At 38.8% G+C, this 18,047-nt stretch overlaps 1 protein-coding gene across 1 annotated transcript; it reads right to left on the bottom strand.

Moving 5' to 3' along the window:
• On the bottom strand, positions 1–16,306 carry LOC133902495 (uncharacterized). Its single transcript, XM_062344104.1, is given in 23 exon segments — positions 1–457; positions 1,392–2,941; positions 3,021–3,265; positions 4,048–4,173; positions 4,283–4,348; positions 4,444–5,351; positions 5,451–5,850; positions 5,937–7,156; positions 7,241–7,514; positions 7,611–7,907; positions 8,290–8,427; positions 8,508–8,619; positions 8,787–9,371; positions 10,046–10,119; positions 11,863–11,985; positions 12,070–12,200; positions 12,274–12,422; positions 12,511–12,657; positions 13,546–13,628; positions 13,809–13,925; positions 14,485–14,644; positions 14,646–14,867; positions 16,057–16,306. Coding segments are annotated over 22 exon segments (7,248 nt in total). The 5' UTR covers positions 16,191–16,306; the 3' UTR covers positions 1–457; positions 1,392–1,404.
• Between the last annotated feature and the right edge of the window lie 1,741 nt (positions 16,307–18,047).

Raw genomic sequence — 18,047 nt, 5'->3', positions numbered from 1 at the left:
TGACCCAACACACGTGACATCCCTTTTCATTTTGAAGAACACCAGCAGGTACATGTGTCAAATTATGACAACGTTCTTGCAATAAGGTGTTGTTATTTACAAATATTTACAGGGAAAGATTGGGTTGCGCTTCTACAAGCAGTGTAACCACTTTCTATTTGTCTGTATGGTCCCATTTTGTTCGCATCCAAATGAATGGCAAGGGGAAACAAAAGATCCAAAAAAAATGAATGGCAAGGGGAAACAAAAGATCCAAAAAAATCTACGGATGTCAGAAGAATCCCTGCACTAGGAAAATCAGCTGCTAATTAACCTTTGGAAAGTGAAAACTCACAATTCAAGCACCTCCATTGCTATCAAAATCACAACACAGAAGCCAATGTATTCATGGGATCAGCCCAATCCCATAAGCGTGTCAAAAGTTGTTAAGGATAGCAGATGAATTGTCTGCTGCCACCTGATCACAATAACAGATAAAGTGCATTAGCTTCAGGACAGCACATTAAAACGATCAAAATAAATTGGAAATACAGGTATACACGAAGAGATGAAAAAATAATACAAAAGTAAAGTTTGCTTTAAAAGAATACACAGAAGATAACATGCAAGGTGCAAATATGTTAAATCAATTAATCAATCAAATGCAGCCACAGTATATAGAATCTATCATCAAGGGTATTTTTAATTAAAAATAGGGGCAGAAATTTTAGAGTAAATTTCACAAAACTACAAATAGTTTGGCAAAACTATCACAAAACTACATATTTAAGAAGTTGTATCGCAAACTAACAGAGTAAATGTGCCAATGTATCACAAAACTACAGATTTAAGAAGTGTATCACAAAACTATATATACTACGCAAATTTGTCTCAAACCTATAGATTCAATGTGTCAATATATCGCAAAACTACAGATTTAGCCGTGTAAAATCTGTAGCTAAATCTGTAGTTTTGCGATACTTTGCACACTAAATCTATAGTTTTGCGATACCGATACATTGCACACAAAATCTGTAGTTTTGTGTTACAACTCCTTAAATCTGTAGTTTTGTGTTACAACTCCTTAAATCTGTAGTTTTGCGATACAATGATGCACTAAATTTGGAGTTTTGTGATACAATTCTTTAAATCTGTAGTTTTGTGATAGTTTTGCCAACTTATCTGTAGTTTTCTAAAATTTACTCAAAAAATTATAAACAACAAATAGCAACAATAAAAGATCAAACACGACAAGCAGAAAAAAGAATGTGCAGCCTTCAGCTGTAATGCAGACATGAATTCTGTACATAAAGCACAGCGAATGTTGGTAGACGACTTTCTAAGTCTTAATGGCAAAGCACTGACTAGGTTCTGTTTTTATCCATAGCACAGTGAAGGTAGCATGAACTTGCCTTTGCTGGAGTCTCATTTCTGTTTCCTGGTAGGATGAGTTGAGGAAGGCTTCTTTGATGATATAAGAGCTGAAGAAAGCAAAGATTCGACATCCTCACGTTGTCGTTTCCTTGCTGCAATAGAATGTTTTTTACTAGTTAGAGCTAGATTAGTGGATCTGCTTTTCTTGAGTTCTGGCACATGGCTACTTGCTTCATCAAAATGAGATGAAAGTGAGGGATCCACTTTAATTGGACTCCCAGATCTTGGTTGCTCAGAAAACTTCCTAGCGCCTTTAGCCTTATTAACCATCTTCTTTATATCAGGGTCTGTTGGTGGACAAAAACCATCATTCTTATTTGCTGGATCCAAAATTTCATCATGTTTAAGTGATAGATCCACTTGATTTGAAGTATCATGTCTAGGTTTTTCAGAAAACTTCCTTGTTCCTTTAGCCTTTTGTATCAACTTCTGCAGATCAGGAGCTGCTGGTGGAGAAACATCATCTTTCTTGCCTGCTGATCTCAAGTAGAGATCATGTTTCGATGAGCCCTTGATGATTCCCATATCATTGTTTTGGCTGGCATTCCTTTTATCATTATTATGTATTCTCACGTTGGAATTCTGAAATGAGTCTTGGTTAGATGAGGCCTTATTGGTTTCATTGCAAGCATTATGCATCACAGGTTTATTCAATTCCATCTGCCTTCTGACACAAGAACCCTTGTGAGAGCCCCCTTTCGCCAAGCCTTTAGAAAGCTCCAGATGATTATCATTATGCACAGCCGACTTTATACCTTCCCTTTGTTTTCTCACCACAGAATGCTGATCAATGTTTTCTTGCAATGAGCACTTGGCGGCTCTCATATTACTGTTCTGCTTTTCTGGCTCGTCTTCACTAGACCTCACAATGGACTCTTGAGCTTTAGGAACCTTTTGATCCCAGCACGATGCCCATTTTAATTGCTCTTTTGGCAGACTTTTACCTTCTTTTTCTACATTCCTGGCAGCATGTGTCGGTTGCTGTTTTTGGAGTCGAGCGTCAATTCTCTTTGAGCTCGTCATAGCATTTTTTTCGTTATCCTTCTGCTTGAGATGACCTGTGTGATAGCTACGAGCAGCACCATGGATATCTTTGGAATGAGGATGAACTTTTTCAAGCATCAAACCATATGGTTGCTTAACTGAGATGAACAGATTCCGATCTTTAGCATTCTCTATTAAGGAATCCCAATGTGAATTGGTCTGCAAAGTTCTTGCATTTCCAATAATCCATAGAGAAGACATGGCACGTGTTAATGCAACATTCATGCGTCTAACATCTGCAACAAACCCAATGCTGCGTGCTTCACCAGTGTGATGCCTGTCACCTGAGGAAATTGAGGCTCTAACAGTTGACAAAACCAAGATATCAACTTCACGACCTTGAAATCCATCCACGGTATTTATTTCCATCTCAGCAACAATCTCAGGCCCAAAAAAGGAAGTGAACTTTGAACGCAGTAGAGAGAGTTGACTTCTATATGGAGTGATGATCCCTGTTTTCCTAGAGGAGAACTCTAATGGATATCTGTTCAAGAAACAAGTATAGAGCCTCAGTTTACATTAGAATTATAAACCTTAAGCAGGCAGAGAAAGAATACTCTTACCTCTTCTTTAAAAAGGTCAGTATTTGAAGAGCCGCATCAGCTTCAAACTCATTACAGAGTGATTGTGTGGCAGCATTTCTTCCACAATGTTCATGACCATCAGCAATATCAAAGAACATGTATGGACCAAGACAATCATGATCATGGAATGGAGCTGATTTCTCAGCCATCTTAGCACCATCAAGCAGTTTATTTTCGTAGAAATGCAACGATGGAAATCTGCTAATCTCTGGATGCATGCGATACTGCAGACAAGTCAAAAGAGATAATTCACAAGAAATCAGCCTACAAGTTGATTGCCATTTCACATACAAATCTAGCAATACATGATACAAATATTAAGAGAAAACAAAAGCACTCTGGATGTGCAAACTCATGACATAGAAAAATTTGCAGACCTTGTTACTTCTTTTAATCATGAAAACAAGGGTGTTATTGCACAACGTTATTCATACATTGGAATCTCTCCATGCTGCGCATAATAGCAGACAACACTAAAAATCATAAACTACTCTGACAATAGCATTGAGCCCAGAGGATTCCAAATCATTTTGGTAACTGGACAGTTACCAGGAATATTAGGTAGGTACAGAGATTTGTAATGGCAGCCTGTTTTAGTGGTACCATATGCCAAAAGAAATCAAGAACTAAAAGTTGGTTCGTGGTTGAAGGAACACACTGAAAATTGAGAAAAAAATCCATCCATGTGGAATCCACCAGGAAGCCAGTTAGGGTCTGTTGGGATAGCCTAAAACTGGATGCACCGGGAATTTGAAACATGAGCCGGGATTTCGGGCCATCCAAACAAGGCCTTACTGGTACCGCAGAGGCTTCCGGGATAATAGGGAACTAAAGTTTATGTCTCAAGAAGAAAATTTCTACTGAGGAGCAAGCCTTATTAATCATCCAAAGATGATCACAAGATCTTAACTATACTTTGATAATCTTAAAGTTCACAATTGCTATGAAGAAAATTACAGATCAAACATCTACATTATAGAAAGCATGTCTAGGACTAATAAATAACCTGTTTAGTGAGCATAATAACTGGGTAACCAGCTCTCTGCAGGCGTTCAAACATGCTGCACTCGTAGAGAAACTTGCTAGCCAATCCAGACATCACAGTAGCAGGTAGTTGCTTTGGATCACCAACCTTCAAAAGGGATATCAATAAGCAGAAAACTAGAAATCTAGTACTGCTTAACAGTGTAGTTCAAATTAATTGTATGGTCAAAAGTAAAAATAAAAAAGTAACACAGTACCATTATACATTTAGTTCCTCTCGATTTCAGAAGCTGAAGTGGAATCAAAGTTGCAGGCTCAAGGGCCTATAGAGAAGCAACCCAGTGAAACTTATTGTTTGGTCCAATATAACATAGAGGTATCATGATTTGAAAGAACCAACTTAGTGCTAAGAAAATACCTGTGCGGCTTCATCGATAACAACAACATCAAACAAAGAATGCTCAGAAAAATTCCCATATTTATTAGATGAAGCAGCTTCCGAGCAAACTCCATAAATGTCACCTCCACACCCACTGAGTGTAGTCACAATAATTTCTGCTTCCCCAATAATTGACTTTCGTACCTTGTGCTTCAGAAACTTGTTTTCATCAGCTATTTTCTTTTCACGTGCATGAGCAGTGGCAAGTTCTGCAGAAACTTTCCTTTTCTGTGCATACAAAAAGTTGAGCTTTCCATCAAGAGCTTCATCAGAAACTTCATCTATCTCATCTTCATCAGGTACAGTAGAGCCATTTTCACCTTTATCAGCATCAATTAATTTTCGCCTTAACTCATAATATCTAATTCTGTCCACGACCTTCTCCAATTTAGCCCTAAGTGAGCTAGAGGATTCAGCATCGGATGAATTTTTGCCATCATTATTAGTCTTCAACTCATCTGATAATCTTTGTTCAACAAGTGTGTCGATGAAGAAAGGCACTGAATTAGAATGAACTGTCTTTGCATTACCAACCCTCACTATATAAGGCCTATACAGCTTTCCATCAGCACCATACAACCCCTGACTAAGTCTTGACACAAGCTCATCAACTGCAGCATTTGACTGTGCACATACTAGAGCCCTTCCTTTTGGAAGTCGCTCTGTCATTGTAGGATTTTCTCTCTGAGAATCCTTTATCAGTTGCTTAGCAAGGGCTGCATCCTGCCAAGCTCTAGTTACTGCAGCAGATTGACTGATCTTCGCTCTTGACTTGGTAAAATCAGCACTATCCATGGAATCATTTCTTGGTAACTTGTAAGAATTATCTGCCTGTAAAGATAGCAATGCACTTACAATTGCTACGATTGTTCTAGTTTTACCTGTACCTGTAGAAAAAATAAGTATAAAGGATAAAGGTTTATGCTCCTGACAAGAGATGGCTGGAGTTGCAGAAAGATGCTGATAAAAATCAGGAAAGGACAAACCTGGAGGTCCCTGAATAAGAGACAGATCAAATTTTGTTTTAGAGCTTGCTGATCCAATGGCAATACTTACAGCTTGGAGCTGGCTGTCATTGTATGATGACTTCAATACTTTTCGCATAGGGTGTGCAAGTCTATCAAGATACGCTTTTCCAGATTCATGATAGCTTGCAGCACTAGAAACAGGATTCAAGATTGCTGGAAGCACTGGGATATCATTTAACGATGAGAGAGCACTGAATTCTCGGATTTGTGGAGTCATGCTCATAACCCGATTCAAGAACCACTTACTTCTTTCAACAAGAAGTCGTTTCACTTTATTAATACGTGCACTGTCATTAATAAGAAAGAACTTTATCACAAAGATCAATGACTTATTTTTATCAGTCTCGCGCCGCTCCACCTGAAAGAACAGTAAAATAATATGAGACAACACTTAAAATAGTACAGTTCATTGGAGTACCAAACAATGATGGGCAACAACAGTACCTTTCCAAGCACATGGACCTGCTGTCCAGAATTTTTCAGCGGATCTTTGGTGAGCAATATTAAATCATTCTCTGTGCAGCCTTTGAATTTGACAGATCCACTATTCTCAGGGCGGCCACGGACAATAAGGAATTCATCGACTCTTTCAACTGAGAGGATAGATATGCATCCACACATCATGTCATCGGGAGGGGTTTCTACATAAGCATTCTGCAACTGAGCTTTGAATTCTTCTAGAACTAGTGGCTGGAAAATCTCAACATATTGAGCTTGTGAATCAAAGCATACAGGAATTTCTTTTAAAGTGGGTTTTTGTACTATCTCAGAAGAAGATAGCCCAACAACAGCAAAGTAGTCCATTTCCAATATATTTTTAAACCAGCTGCCCAGTTTAGGTGGTTTAAGTCGTCGAGAACTTGTAACCATCCTGCCAGAACCAGGTCTTTTTCCAGCAGGCAATGGAAGCTGAACCATTTGTCTCTTTGGAACTAATATGCTAGGCTTAGTTGAAAGATGTTGAGATCTTTGGCAATTGTCAAGTGCATGATCTAAAGGACCATCTTCATCATCAGATATATCCCTAAAGATTGACTTAAATTTTTCTGTATTTGATGACAAATTGGGACGCAATGGTTGAGAAGCGGCAGTAACAGATGATTTTTCCATTTTTGGTAAAAGGGAATTATTATTTGCATTCACTGGAGCGCCTGGCTTTTTCATTCCACTTAACCCTTTCGAGGAAGAAATGCTGCTGCTACTATCTGTTGATGCAGGTCTAGAAGAGGCACTAATATTACTAACCAGGCTACTTATCTGTGGTTTTAAAGATACATGCCTATCGCCAGTCAGCATTCTTTGTTCAGGAGGCTTAATTTCTTCAAACATATTGGACACAGTGGATGCATCATTGTCCATAACTGATGACAAAACCTCCTCGCTGGACACACCAGCAGCCGGCAAATTTTCTTCACTGTCTGAAAGGAGGATTATTTCTTGAATATCTGGTGCATGGGAGGGCTTTGTGCTTTCAACATTCACAACATTGTGCCTACCAATATGTCTCTCCTCAACTGCATGATTAATTGAAGTAACATTAACGATTGGTTCTGTAAACATTGGTGCGCCAATTAACCCTCTCTTAGTTTTTGCAGGAGCCTCCTTGGACAGCACAAGTTTAAGATTTGAAATTTTCTCTTCAAGTTCATCAATATTGACTGCATCTGAAAGCAAGACATATGATGTTACCAAATATTTATCGAAAGTTCTAATGTACACGAACAATTAGACATTCTTAAATATCTAACCATGAGAAATGGCATCATCAAGATCTTCAATGTAGTGTTGAATGGTACCACTACATGAACCTTTTAGTTCTTTCAATAAAGCTAGCATGCACTGTTTCCAATGTCTGATAATCACAAGGAGAGATGATTTCCCCCAGTGAACCAAGTAAAAAAGCCATGCAATATCAGTAGCGTCCAGAACCATTGTCATTATACTGCATGATGGGGTGCGACAATACGAATTGACCCTCTCATAGACCAGGGGGAGCAACTCAAGTAAACGAACACATGAGATCTGAAGTAAAATGTAAATATGAAGAGAAGAAAACAATTACAATCGATATGTGCAATGATGTTAAGCTTATAAGAAATTACAGCGATAGAGATGTACCTGACACTGTTTGGTACATATTAGCTCCTCTCCTTCTCTCAGGCATTTGGAAATGAAAGGCCAGAGAGTTGCAGAAAGCAAAGTGCAGAACTTCTCCCAATTAGTAATATCCACAACATGTTCTAATGGGGTAATAACCGTGCTTGAATGGGGTTGCCGCAGAAAACCCCCTTCACAAGGTTTTACAGGATGTGTAACTGAAGGTTTTTGAGCAACAACCTCCTTGAATAGTTTGCACACGACAAAGAACAAATGATGAAAACTATGAAAATCTGCCAAAACTGATCTCGTTTCCACCTGGATATTCCAAAGAAGTAGACAATTTTGTTACTGACTATTTGCAACTTCAACAAGAGAGAGAGAGAGAGAGAGAGAGAGAGAGAGAGAGAGACGAACAAATAGGTAGGGGAAAATTAGCATTATCCTCAACCCTCGAATTGAATAGTACTACAATTCTTTAGAACTTAGAACACCAGATTGTTCCCATCGCAAAATTGTGTATACACAAATTCGGATTTAAATTATGATCAAATTGTTTCTGGTGGTATTCCTCCAGTAACCGCAAGAAACTGGCACCAGCCGGCCACTAACCAAGAGAATTTTGAGCCTAGGTTCATGCCCTGATTCCAACACAATTCAGTGAATATAAATGCCAGAGATAAGGCAATCAACATCTTACCAGTTGCACTGCATATCTTAGACCCAGAAAAAGAGCAGACAGTGAAGATGCACTCGAACACAGAAATTGAAGCCCAGAAGTCAAACCCCGTGATTGGGATACATGCTCCAAGATAGCCCTCCCAACTTGCCGCACGTTCTATATGAGTACAGTAACAAAAAATAGTGAATAGTTAGATGCAACCAGGGAAAAAATGGAAGACATAGAAGTAACCTTACATCATTTTGATCAACTAACGCCAATATCAAGCTTTCTGCCATCATTGGTTCCCAACTCCATTGCTTTTGGAGCCCACATTGCTCAATTTGTGTCATGACATGAATGGCTAATCTAAAAGGTATTAATTTCATGTAAGCATTGACATACTGGTAAAGTATTTAGGACTTAAGGTTTGCAATCAGTAAAAGATATGTCAATGCAAGATATTGATATAACTTTAGGACATAAAATATGTAGATCAAATGAGATGAAAGAGAAAATAATAAAATAGAGCCAACCTTTTAAATATTCTCAATAAGAGAGTGCAAAACTGTGACACCTTGAGAGTATTCATACAATCCTTCCCACCTCCACCATCATCAGCGCCATTTGGAACTTGCCATGTAAATGTTGAGGAGACTTCTCCAGCATGTGATGATAACCAAGCATTCACAGGCACCGACAACTCTGTAGCTAATCCAGGCTCTAAAACAGAAATATGAGACAAACCCCAAAGAACTGCCTTTGAAAAAGTTATGGGTAGCTTAGAGGGTTCCAACTGAACCATTGCAAGATACCATAACAAAGGGATGCATTTCCAATCCTTGCATTCCCGACATGCCAACTTGCTCAGAACACTGAAGTCGTTCCAACAACTCTGATGCTTCTCTTCAGCATCATGCAAGAAAGGCAATTTGTCGTCGTCGTCAGCAAACATGACAGAATTGCTTACATTAACCTTTGTGACGGCCTCATACTTCAGTTGATATGAAATCAAGGCAGAAGCATCAGAAATTATGACAATATATATGAGACCAAGTGCAGGTTGACGCAGTGAAGCATGTAAGGAAGAATCCTCTATCGAGCTAATCAAAGATGGCCCCCTGTTAAACAAAATCAAGATCAGAGGATGACATGTAACAATAGAAAAAATGAAGCCAACCTCAAAGGAGAAAAATAGTGGCAATCCAGCAGCAGTAGAAACAAACTAATAATACTTCTCCACCTTATTATTCGTGGAGCAATGAATTGCCTTGGCAGACATATATATAAGTAGTCAGTAAGATGGGATGGCTTGGGTTTGATTGGGTTATTTCACAAGTAGCCCATCAAACCCAAGTCAGGACATCGAAACAGTCGAAACAACTCAAAACAACGCAGCTCAGCAGACAATTGAATCTATGAACAGCCCAAGTAAACCACTCAACCCAAAACCTGGTAACATGTATGTGGATTGTGTTGCAAACCCCGCTCAACCCGTGAAGCCAGGTCCATTATAATCATAATCTCCATATGATCAATCTAAATATTAATTAGGATGTTGTTGGTGAGCATTAAAATAGTTTTACAATACATATTCTAGGGCATCATGCTATTTTTACTGGGTAAGTTTAGAAGCAATAATACAGGTACAGAAGAAATTTAAAATTATTGACCATCGTCAGCACCCGATATGCTGGAACCATGTTTACCAATATCATCAACTATTACAGATGGCCTCAATACCTCATAATGAGCAAATCTAACATATGTCAGAATAAGCATGTTTGGTCATTACCACATATGGGCGCATTCAGAAGGTGGGCAAGGCGGGCTCATTGTGTAGCCTCTTTGTACAATAAGAAGGGCAATCTGGAACGGGATTAGAAAAAACATCACTAGCACCCAGCAGTAACAGTATATATGATATTTTGCAACATCAGCAAACAAAAAGATGCCCAACAAAAAAACAATATGAAATTTCCAACAAAACTCTGTGGTAGCTTGGTATAGCTGTATTTACTTGTGGCTACTGATGATTTAGCTTACACTAAACGGTGATATAGAATCTAAAATAGAATTTGAAACTCACACGTCGTCGCTAGGCCTGGATACCGAGCCGGCTCGGCTCAGCCCGGCTCGTTCTAGCTCGTTATCATAATGAGCTGGCTCAGCTTGGCTCGTTATGTTAACAGGCCAGAAAGTTGGCTCGGCTTGGTTCGTTAAGCTACTTATACATTTTTATTTATATTATGCTACTGATAGAGAGGCTACGAGACTCTTTGAATTCTAAGAAATTTCAGGAGTTCTAAAAGGTTTGTTGCATAATTTTCAGCACAAATAGAGAAAAACTCCTATCCAAATGCAACTTAAAACTTCTCTCAACACCACTCAGTTAATTCTATCTGCCAAGAGAAATTGTCGGTCTAGGAGCTTGTCTTTCTTTACAAAAGAAGACGCATCAAAAATTCACCGTTTCTTTACAATTTATGTTATTATAAAAGCAGGTCTTATACATTTTTTTAGGGTTGTTAGCGCCGCCTAGATCTGGAGCTTCAAACCTCACTTAATTATCAGCTGCTTGCTTGGGTAAATTACTCTTTCGGCACAAGAAACTACACATGCATCAACAAGATTTGTCTATCCTTTGGGGGAGATCTACATGCTTGGCCTTGTAGCCGACGCGGCGAGCCTTGTTGGCGCGGGTGGGTCTAGTGAGTCGCCGGGCAGCATCATGTCAAGGTCACTGATGGCTGACAGCAGCCAGGGCGATTTGTGACCTAGGAGACTAGAAACATAGGTTGGAACTGAGAAGAGGCCGGTGGGAACATAAACCGTGCACTACTCAAGTGGGCCTTGGCTCGTCAAGCTCACGAGCCAACTCGAGTTAGCTCGTTAACTAACCGGACTAATATGTTGGCTCGGCTCGCTATAAAATACACCGAGCTGAGCCGAGTTGAGCCAGCTCGCAAGCTTCGAGCTTTTCGTCCACCCTTAGTCCTCGCTTCGCTTTCACAGAGATCAGATCTTTTCTAATCTCGCCCATTCAAAGATGAGTTGGCTCCTCAAACCAAACAACCAAGGAATAACAAATCAAAAGTTATTTTTATCATTCTTTACCCTATTAGTGTAGAAGCTATAGAACTAGGATTCTAGGAAAGAATGCCCTATCTAATTCATGTGGCTAGTCCTTTATCATGGCACTAAATCAGTACAGTTCACCTGACCAATCAAAACCAAAGGGGGCCCAAATGCACTTTCATGCTCCACCACTTCATCACCAAATGTACCAAAAGTCAATGATACCCAATAGTGTTATGAAGACGGTTAGTTGTCAAGGTCGATCATGCTTAATGATATCCCATAGATCTCCTAGAATAAACAAGGACAACCATTTTGTGTATCTTGTATTGTTAATCTTTTCTATAGCCCTTTGTTTTCTCTTTCAATTCTGTATAATGATTTAAAGCCATATGCATGTGAGCCCCAAGTCCCAAAAAGGTGGCACTTAATAGCTAAAAAAGAATGAGGGAATACAGGAAAATGAGTTTGTGAGTGCACTTAAATGGAGATCCGAATAACTAAAGAAGCAAATATACACCAAGATAAGATAACCTTAGTAGCATTTTTTCTCATCAGAACACTGAAATTACTACTCCGGGTTACTTGATGAAGAAGAAAATACAGAATGTTCCTCCTTTGCTTTTCATGTTCACCATCTTGTAGTGCTTCAAGTGACTGCATATAACGAATTAACTTATCATGATTCATTAATGTTTGGTAGATGAGAAGGACAATTCAGTAAAGGAATGACAGACATGCCTGAAGAAATGGGAGGAAAAGATCAAAAATTTCTTTGTGACTTTTCTCATCTCGAGTGTGAAAACAGTGACCCAATAATGTGTTCCGCATAACACTAGGTGATAGTGTTGTTCTCAACCAAAGCTTGCAGCCTACAAAAAGTGAAAGTATAAGTTTGCAACAGGGCAAGCATCATAGGTTAACAGAAACTCATAGCACACTTACCAAGCATTTCAAATGAAGCTTTGAGGCAACATACAGCACATGATAAATCAGATTTGTCATCACTGACATGGTTAAGCACAATATTCAGGAATACAGGGTATTTTTCCAGAATCCCATCTTCAAAAGCAGGCGCCTCAAGAAATCCAAGGCTGCAAAAACCAAGTCACTAAGTCAGCACATTAACAGGCACGATGTTTAGAGTACCTATGCAGTAAGTCATGTGGTAAACTTACATACAGTGATTTAAATCCAAGCCATATGTCAGCTCTTTTGAGTTGCACCCTAGGCCTCGAATATTCTGAAGTAGATGGAAGAACTTCCGCTTCCAAAAAGTTGATATACTTTTGCATTAAGGGTTGCAATGGTTCCAAATCAACTGCTCTCCTGCAAATTATTGTCAGCATAATTACATTCGATGACTTTAGACTTAAAACCGGACCTGGTTAACAAAACCCAACATGTTAAATCTAGACTGGGTTAAACCAGACCCAACATGCTTATTCCAAAAGGTAACTAGAGCAATTGTTCAAATCCAACTTGCCATTTGAGTTAAGATGGTGCAGTTATATCCTACTGTAGATTCATCGAACATAAGACTCATTAATATATGAATTGATGAACAAAAGTAGTGCAGCACTATTATTTTATTGGACCCATTGAAGGACAGCTCGATAGATCATAGACAAAGAAGCAGGAGAAATGGGATATTTTTTTCATTTTTCAGTGATAAGACGGAAAGGGGGTATTAAAAGGACAAACACAGAGGAAAGAAACATTTGTATTAATCCCGCAGTTTCACATTATAAGTCCTCCTACACATCCATTTGTATTTTACAGTACAACTAATTCTATCTTTACGAGAACAACTTACCACAATCTTTCCAACCAAATACTCTTGATTAAATCGCAACAATGTGCCTGTAGTTAATGTTTCAGATGTGCCAAGAACTATCACGGCAATATTTGGTCATTCGACCACTTGTATGGATTATTACGCCAAGAGCTAAAGCATGACTTATAATATGAAAAAGATGTGCTAGTTTTGTAAAGAATTGTTTTAAGAGTTCTGGAGGCCATAGGCCAGTATACATACACGTACATGTTTGCAATAATGCAAAAAGCCCCTTATAAGATGGGGATATTACACAGGCACAATAAATCACAATATATCTCTAACACCCCAAATACTGTATATGAGTTCAAATTGGGGGGAAGTAGAATAGATTATAAACAAATACAACACAACTTTACCACAAGTGGAGAGCAAATTACCTCAATTTCCCCATGGATCGAGCTAATCGAAGACCAATCGCCCGCGCTTTGCAACTTTTGAAAAAAAGCAGCGCATAGGCACCCTAATTTTGAAAGTTTAGAAACGATGTGAGATACATGTGTCAGGTGAAGCTTAATGGAGAGAAACAAGTATCATGGACTACTTGATTATTCACAATGTATCCATCTTTCAAGGCTCCAATACTCAAGTGAGACTCTAATTGTGTTACGGGCAGAGATCAATGAAAAAGACAGTAACTTACAGGGTATTGCTGATTAGTTGAAAGGCTCACTTCATATGATTCATCAATTGTTTCAATGAACATCTGAAACTGATTAGCCAATGATTGGTCATCTAACAGAACAGGATACATCAAAACCTGTAAATACAAGAAAGAAAAAGGGTTTGTCAAGGTTGTCATGAAACTTATGAACCTATGAGATGGTTTATAAAGTGAAATACGACTCGTGGAAGATGTTGAAAATGCTTGTTATACAGATAGAAGAAACAGGTTTATTGGCAAAAACAGAAAAGGTCAAGAAAATAAGGTGCTTAAAAACACAGTAGCCCGTGCAGGCTAATCATGTTCTGCTTTTGTTTTCATTCTCTTAAATGGCATTTGATTAGTTCATGGAACACATATGAATATAATAGGTGTCGACCTCCACCAAATAAAAAATAACCTCAACTGGACAGATACTGCAATATTGGATAAATAAAACATGTATGCAAATGCAGTAATAAATAACTGCTAGTGGTACCTAGATATACTCTGGTAATGATGTGATTAGTATAAATCATATGCCATGTTGATACTTCTTTTTTTTGGGGGGGGGGGGGTGGCGGCAATAAAAGAATTTCAAATGTTACAAAGGGAAATCAGTATTATTAATGTTGCAAAGAAGGAAACTAAAAAGTATCAGGTGAGAGAAGCATACTTCAAACATTATGCTAACAACTTCTGCACCATGGCTTGAAGGGTCATATTCTTTGATCTGAATCTTTGCGTTGATCTGTGTAAGGTGCTCTGTTACCCTCTCTTCATCGAGAAGACGCAATACTTTCAGAAGGGGATCAACGGTATCTGATCGATATTGTATTGAAAAAATCCTGCCCCTGGTGGTGTTCGCATACACATTGTGTGCAAAAACCCAGTTCTTGAGAAATTCGTTTCCACATTATTCTAAGAGACGAGTTCCCATCTTCATCATCAAAGAAGCCATGGAATGTCTCCAAAAGAGGGCCCATAATATCAGCATATCCACACCAAATATGCTCTTCTTTCGGCAAACTTACCAGAAAATTATAACAATGTGAAAACCTACAGGTGATTAGAAAAACAAAAAACTTCAGATTTCATTAGAATAATCAATAATAGAGAGCATCATAAACTAGCGCATTCACAAACTATTGGTGTTCCGAGCAGTGGTTATATTTGGTTTTATGCCAGTTGTTTGCCACACAGCTTTAATCGTTTTGAATCAGTAGTCCTCTGGAAGAAGCCTTATTGTCAAACCAACCATTAAACATCAAAATAATTGAGCTTTGCACATTCATAGTCCCTAATCCAAACACCTCAACACATCCAAAATCAAAGCGGCGAACAGAAAATGAGCAAAACTCATACCATGCTCGTTGAGAATTTTCTGGGTGTTTACTGTATCTTCTGCAAAATGTTAATTCAATTTCAGAAGATCTTTGTTTTCCGTATCAAGTAATTGTGTCAACACTTTACGATTGCCACGAAATATATAGAAGTCTGCTATAAATGCTCCAATCTGATGTCTAGCATGGCAGCCTGACGTTGTAATGCTACAAGACCAAACCAACACTGATAATGCCCTTTAGAGTTATTTGGAAACTTCCATTCGCGCCAGTGAATCTTAAACATGTAGTCCATTTAAACCCGTGACATCCATTTAGATCAACACCGATAGCTTCTTACACTTTATGTAATCATCTGGTTTCCTAATTTACCATGAACAAACTTAGAAACCTGAACAAAAATCCTTAAACCCTAAATTTTGTGTCCAATAATCTACTTTTGTGCACATTATAAATCTGATTATAAACTTACTAATATGTTTGTACAACCATTTAAAAAGTATGTTCAACAAAACCCAATTCCTATCAACTAAAATTAGTAGCACTGGACTTCCAACAGTACGAATTCCTTAGTACCGATGCTTGCATTCACCATGTTAACAAGCCCTGGAATTTGCAATAGTCCCTCCAAATAGATCCAACTAAATCACAAATTCAATGTGAGGAGAGCGAGCGAAGCCATAGACACCTACATTCGCGTTTCCTGATTCAAGTACCCAAAAACAAATCCCAAGCTTACTCGATACAACCAAGCTGCCCAAGTTCTAATCAGGGCAAGCACTGATCGTTCCATCCAGCGAATCCTAAACCCGCGCGCGATTATGCATAGTAACGACCGCCGCGCCGTCGCGGAGTGACGCGAAGCGGGGAGCGATGAGGGGAAGCAGTGCCGCAGCCGCACGTACCACTCCTCTTTGGCCCGGGTGAGGCGGCGGTGCTTGGCCGCGGACGGCTCGCCGTTGTCGTCGGCCTCCTCATCCTCCTGGATCCCGCGCCACCGCTCGGCCAGCTCCAGCCGCCGCGCCGCCGCCCTCGCCATCGGCCCGTGATTGGCGCCGAGGTGGCCGGCGGGGTTCTAGGGTTCCGACGAGGCGGCGATGCCGCGCGCGCGCGAGGGAGACGGGAGAGTGGGGCTTCGGAAGGAAATCTGCGAATGGTTTCTGATGATTTTTTTTATTAAGGGAGTGACTGTGTTTAAAATGAATTAGAAAATGAGAATTGAACACTGCGATGAGTTTTTTTTATTTTTATATGATAAAAAACTAAAAAATTATTATAAAAATCAATAACTAAAATTCAAAACCGCAGCCGTTTTCTCAGTTAACCAGAAACTCTAAATAAATTCTCAGAAGTTTAAGCTAAACAGTTTGTTAAAAGTTTGTTTCTCAAATGTTGGAGCCAAACTTTTCTAAAAAGTTTTGATAGAAAAAAAATTAGAGAACTTTTGAAAATAGAAATATGGAGAAGAAAAAAGTTTCAAAGAAAGTAAAGAGGAGGGTTGTCAATAAATTAATAAAGGGGTGCGAGTTCTCATGCGCGCGCGAATTAGCACGGTCCATATGATTTTGGGGAGCACGACATGTGTTCTCACGTCTGGCGCCATAGCTGAAATTCGTATGGTTTTTCTTTTATGTTTTTTTTTTGGTTTAGCAAGTGTGGAACATACCTATACAAGACTTTTTTCCAGCTCCGATCTTGCAGAATTTAAAGTTTGTTAGATAAAATAAAGTGATTTAAATATATATATTCGGTCCGAAATAAGAACAATATACATCAACCAAAGATCATTAATTTGTCCATAGCTCTAGCTAAAAAAATTATAGAGCTAGTGATAACCTGCTAAAAAATTATTATAGCTAAAGCGCTGTCAAACAAACCTATAGCAAACAATTTATGTGATTAGTTCAGAGATTAGTGCAATTTGTTCAGATAATATCTTTTAATACGTCTAAATGCATCGAACACGCTGATGGTGTTTTGGCTAAGTGCACAAAGAGCAGTGATCAAGTACTATTGCATTGTAGAATGTAGATTCGCATCGGCATGAATCTTTCTTGGTTGTGTTCCTTTTGCTTGATTCGGTTATGGAGCCGAAAAGTTTGGTTAAACATCTTAGTCATATATCTACTCTAAGTCTAAACATGGAGAATAAGGTTGAAAACTCACAAAAGGTTTTTATTGCGTGCTCGTCCATGCGAGTATGACCATATAAGCTATGTTTCTGGGAAAAAAAATTGTATGATGTGTTTCAGAGTTCAGGCAAACATTATGAGCTACTATTCAAACCAGATTCTTTAGGTCCTATTTGGCAGGATACAGATCTTGGATTTTTTGAACAGGTTATATCTAGCTCTGTTAAGTATAAGATTTAAAACTGTAGATGGATTGAGGTATTTAGTTAAATCATTTAATTTTTATTTTGAATAAAAATATTTAAATCACTTTATTTTATTATGTAAATTCTAAATCCAACATAAATCTCAAATATATAGAGTTGTGCCAAACAGGCTAAGTTTTTTATAAAAAGTGGATTTATATTATACTAGTATACGGAGCAGTACAATACACCTTCCAAGAAAGTGAGGAAACACGGTAACAGGATCAGGGACCTCCTAGCTATACATGTTGTGTACACTACTCGACCCAACATCTGTCGAGACAGAAATCGACCCAAGGCACATATGTCTATAGGTAGCAGAGTTAGGATGCAAACGCCGAGGATGGCAGACAGCGTGCCGGCGATGGATGACACAAAAACACGTTGGGGTGGAAAGCCTCCGAGGCTTCTTCAACGAAGGTTTGGTTGGGGCGAGCTTGCCATCGATGTCGATCTCCTTCACTGGATTGAAGCAGATGATGATGATGTCAATGAAGTGTACTAGGCTGGTGAAACCAG

This window comes from Phragmites australis, chromosome 20 (genome assembly GCF_958298935.1).
Source record: "Phragmites australis chromosome 20, lpPhrAust1.1, whole genome shotgun sequence".
Lineage (NCBI taxonomy): Eukaryota > Viridiplantae > Streptophyta > Magnoliopsida > Poales > Poaceae > Phragmites > Phragmites australis.
Note: the sequence above shows the minus strand (reverse complement) of the source record. Positions and strands in the feature narration are given on the sequence as shown.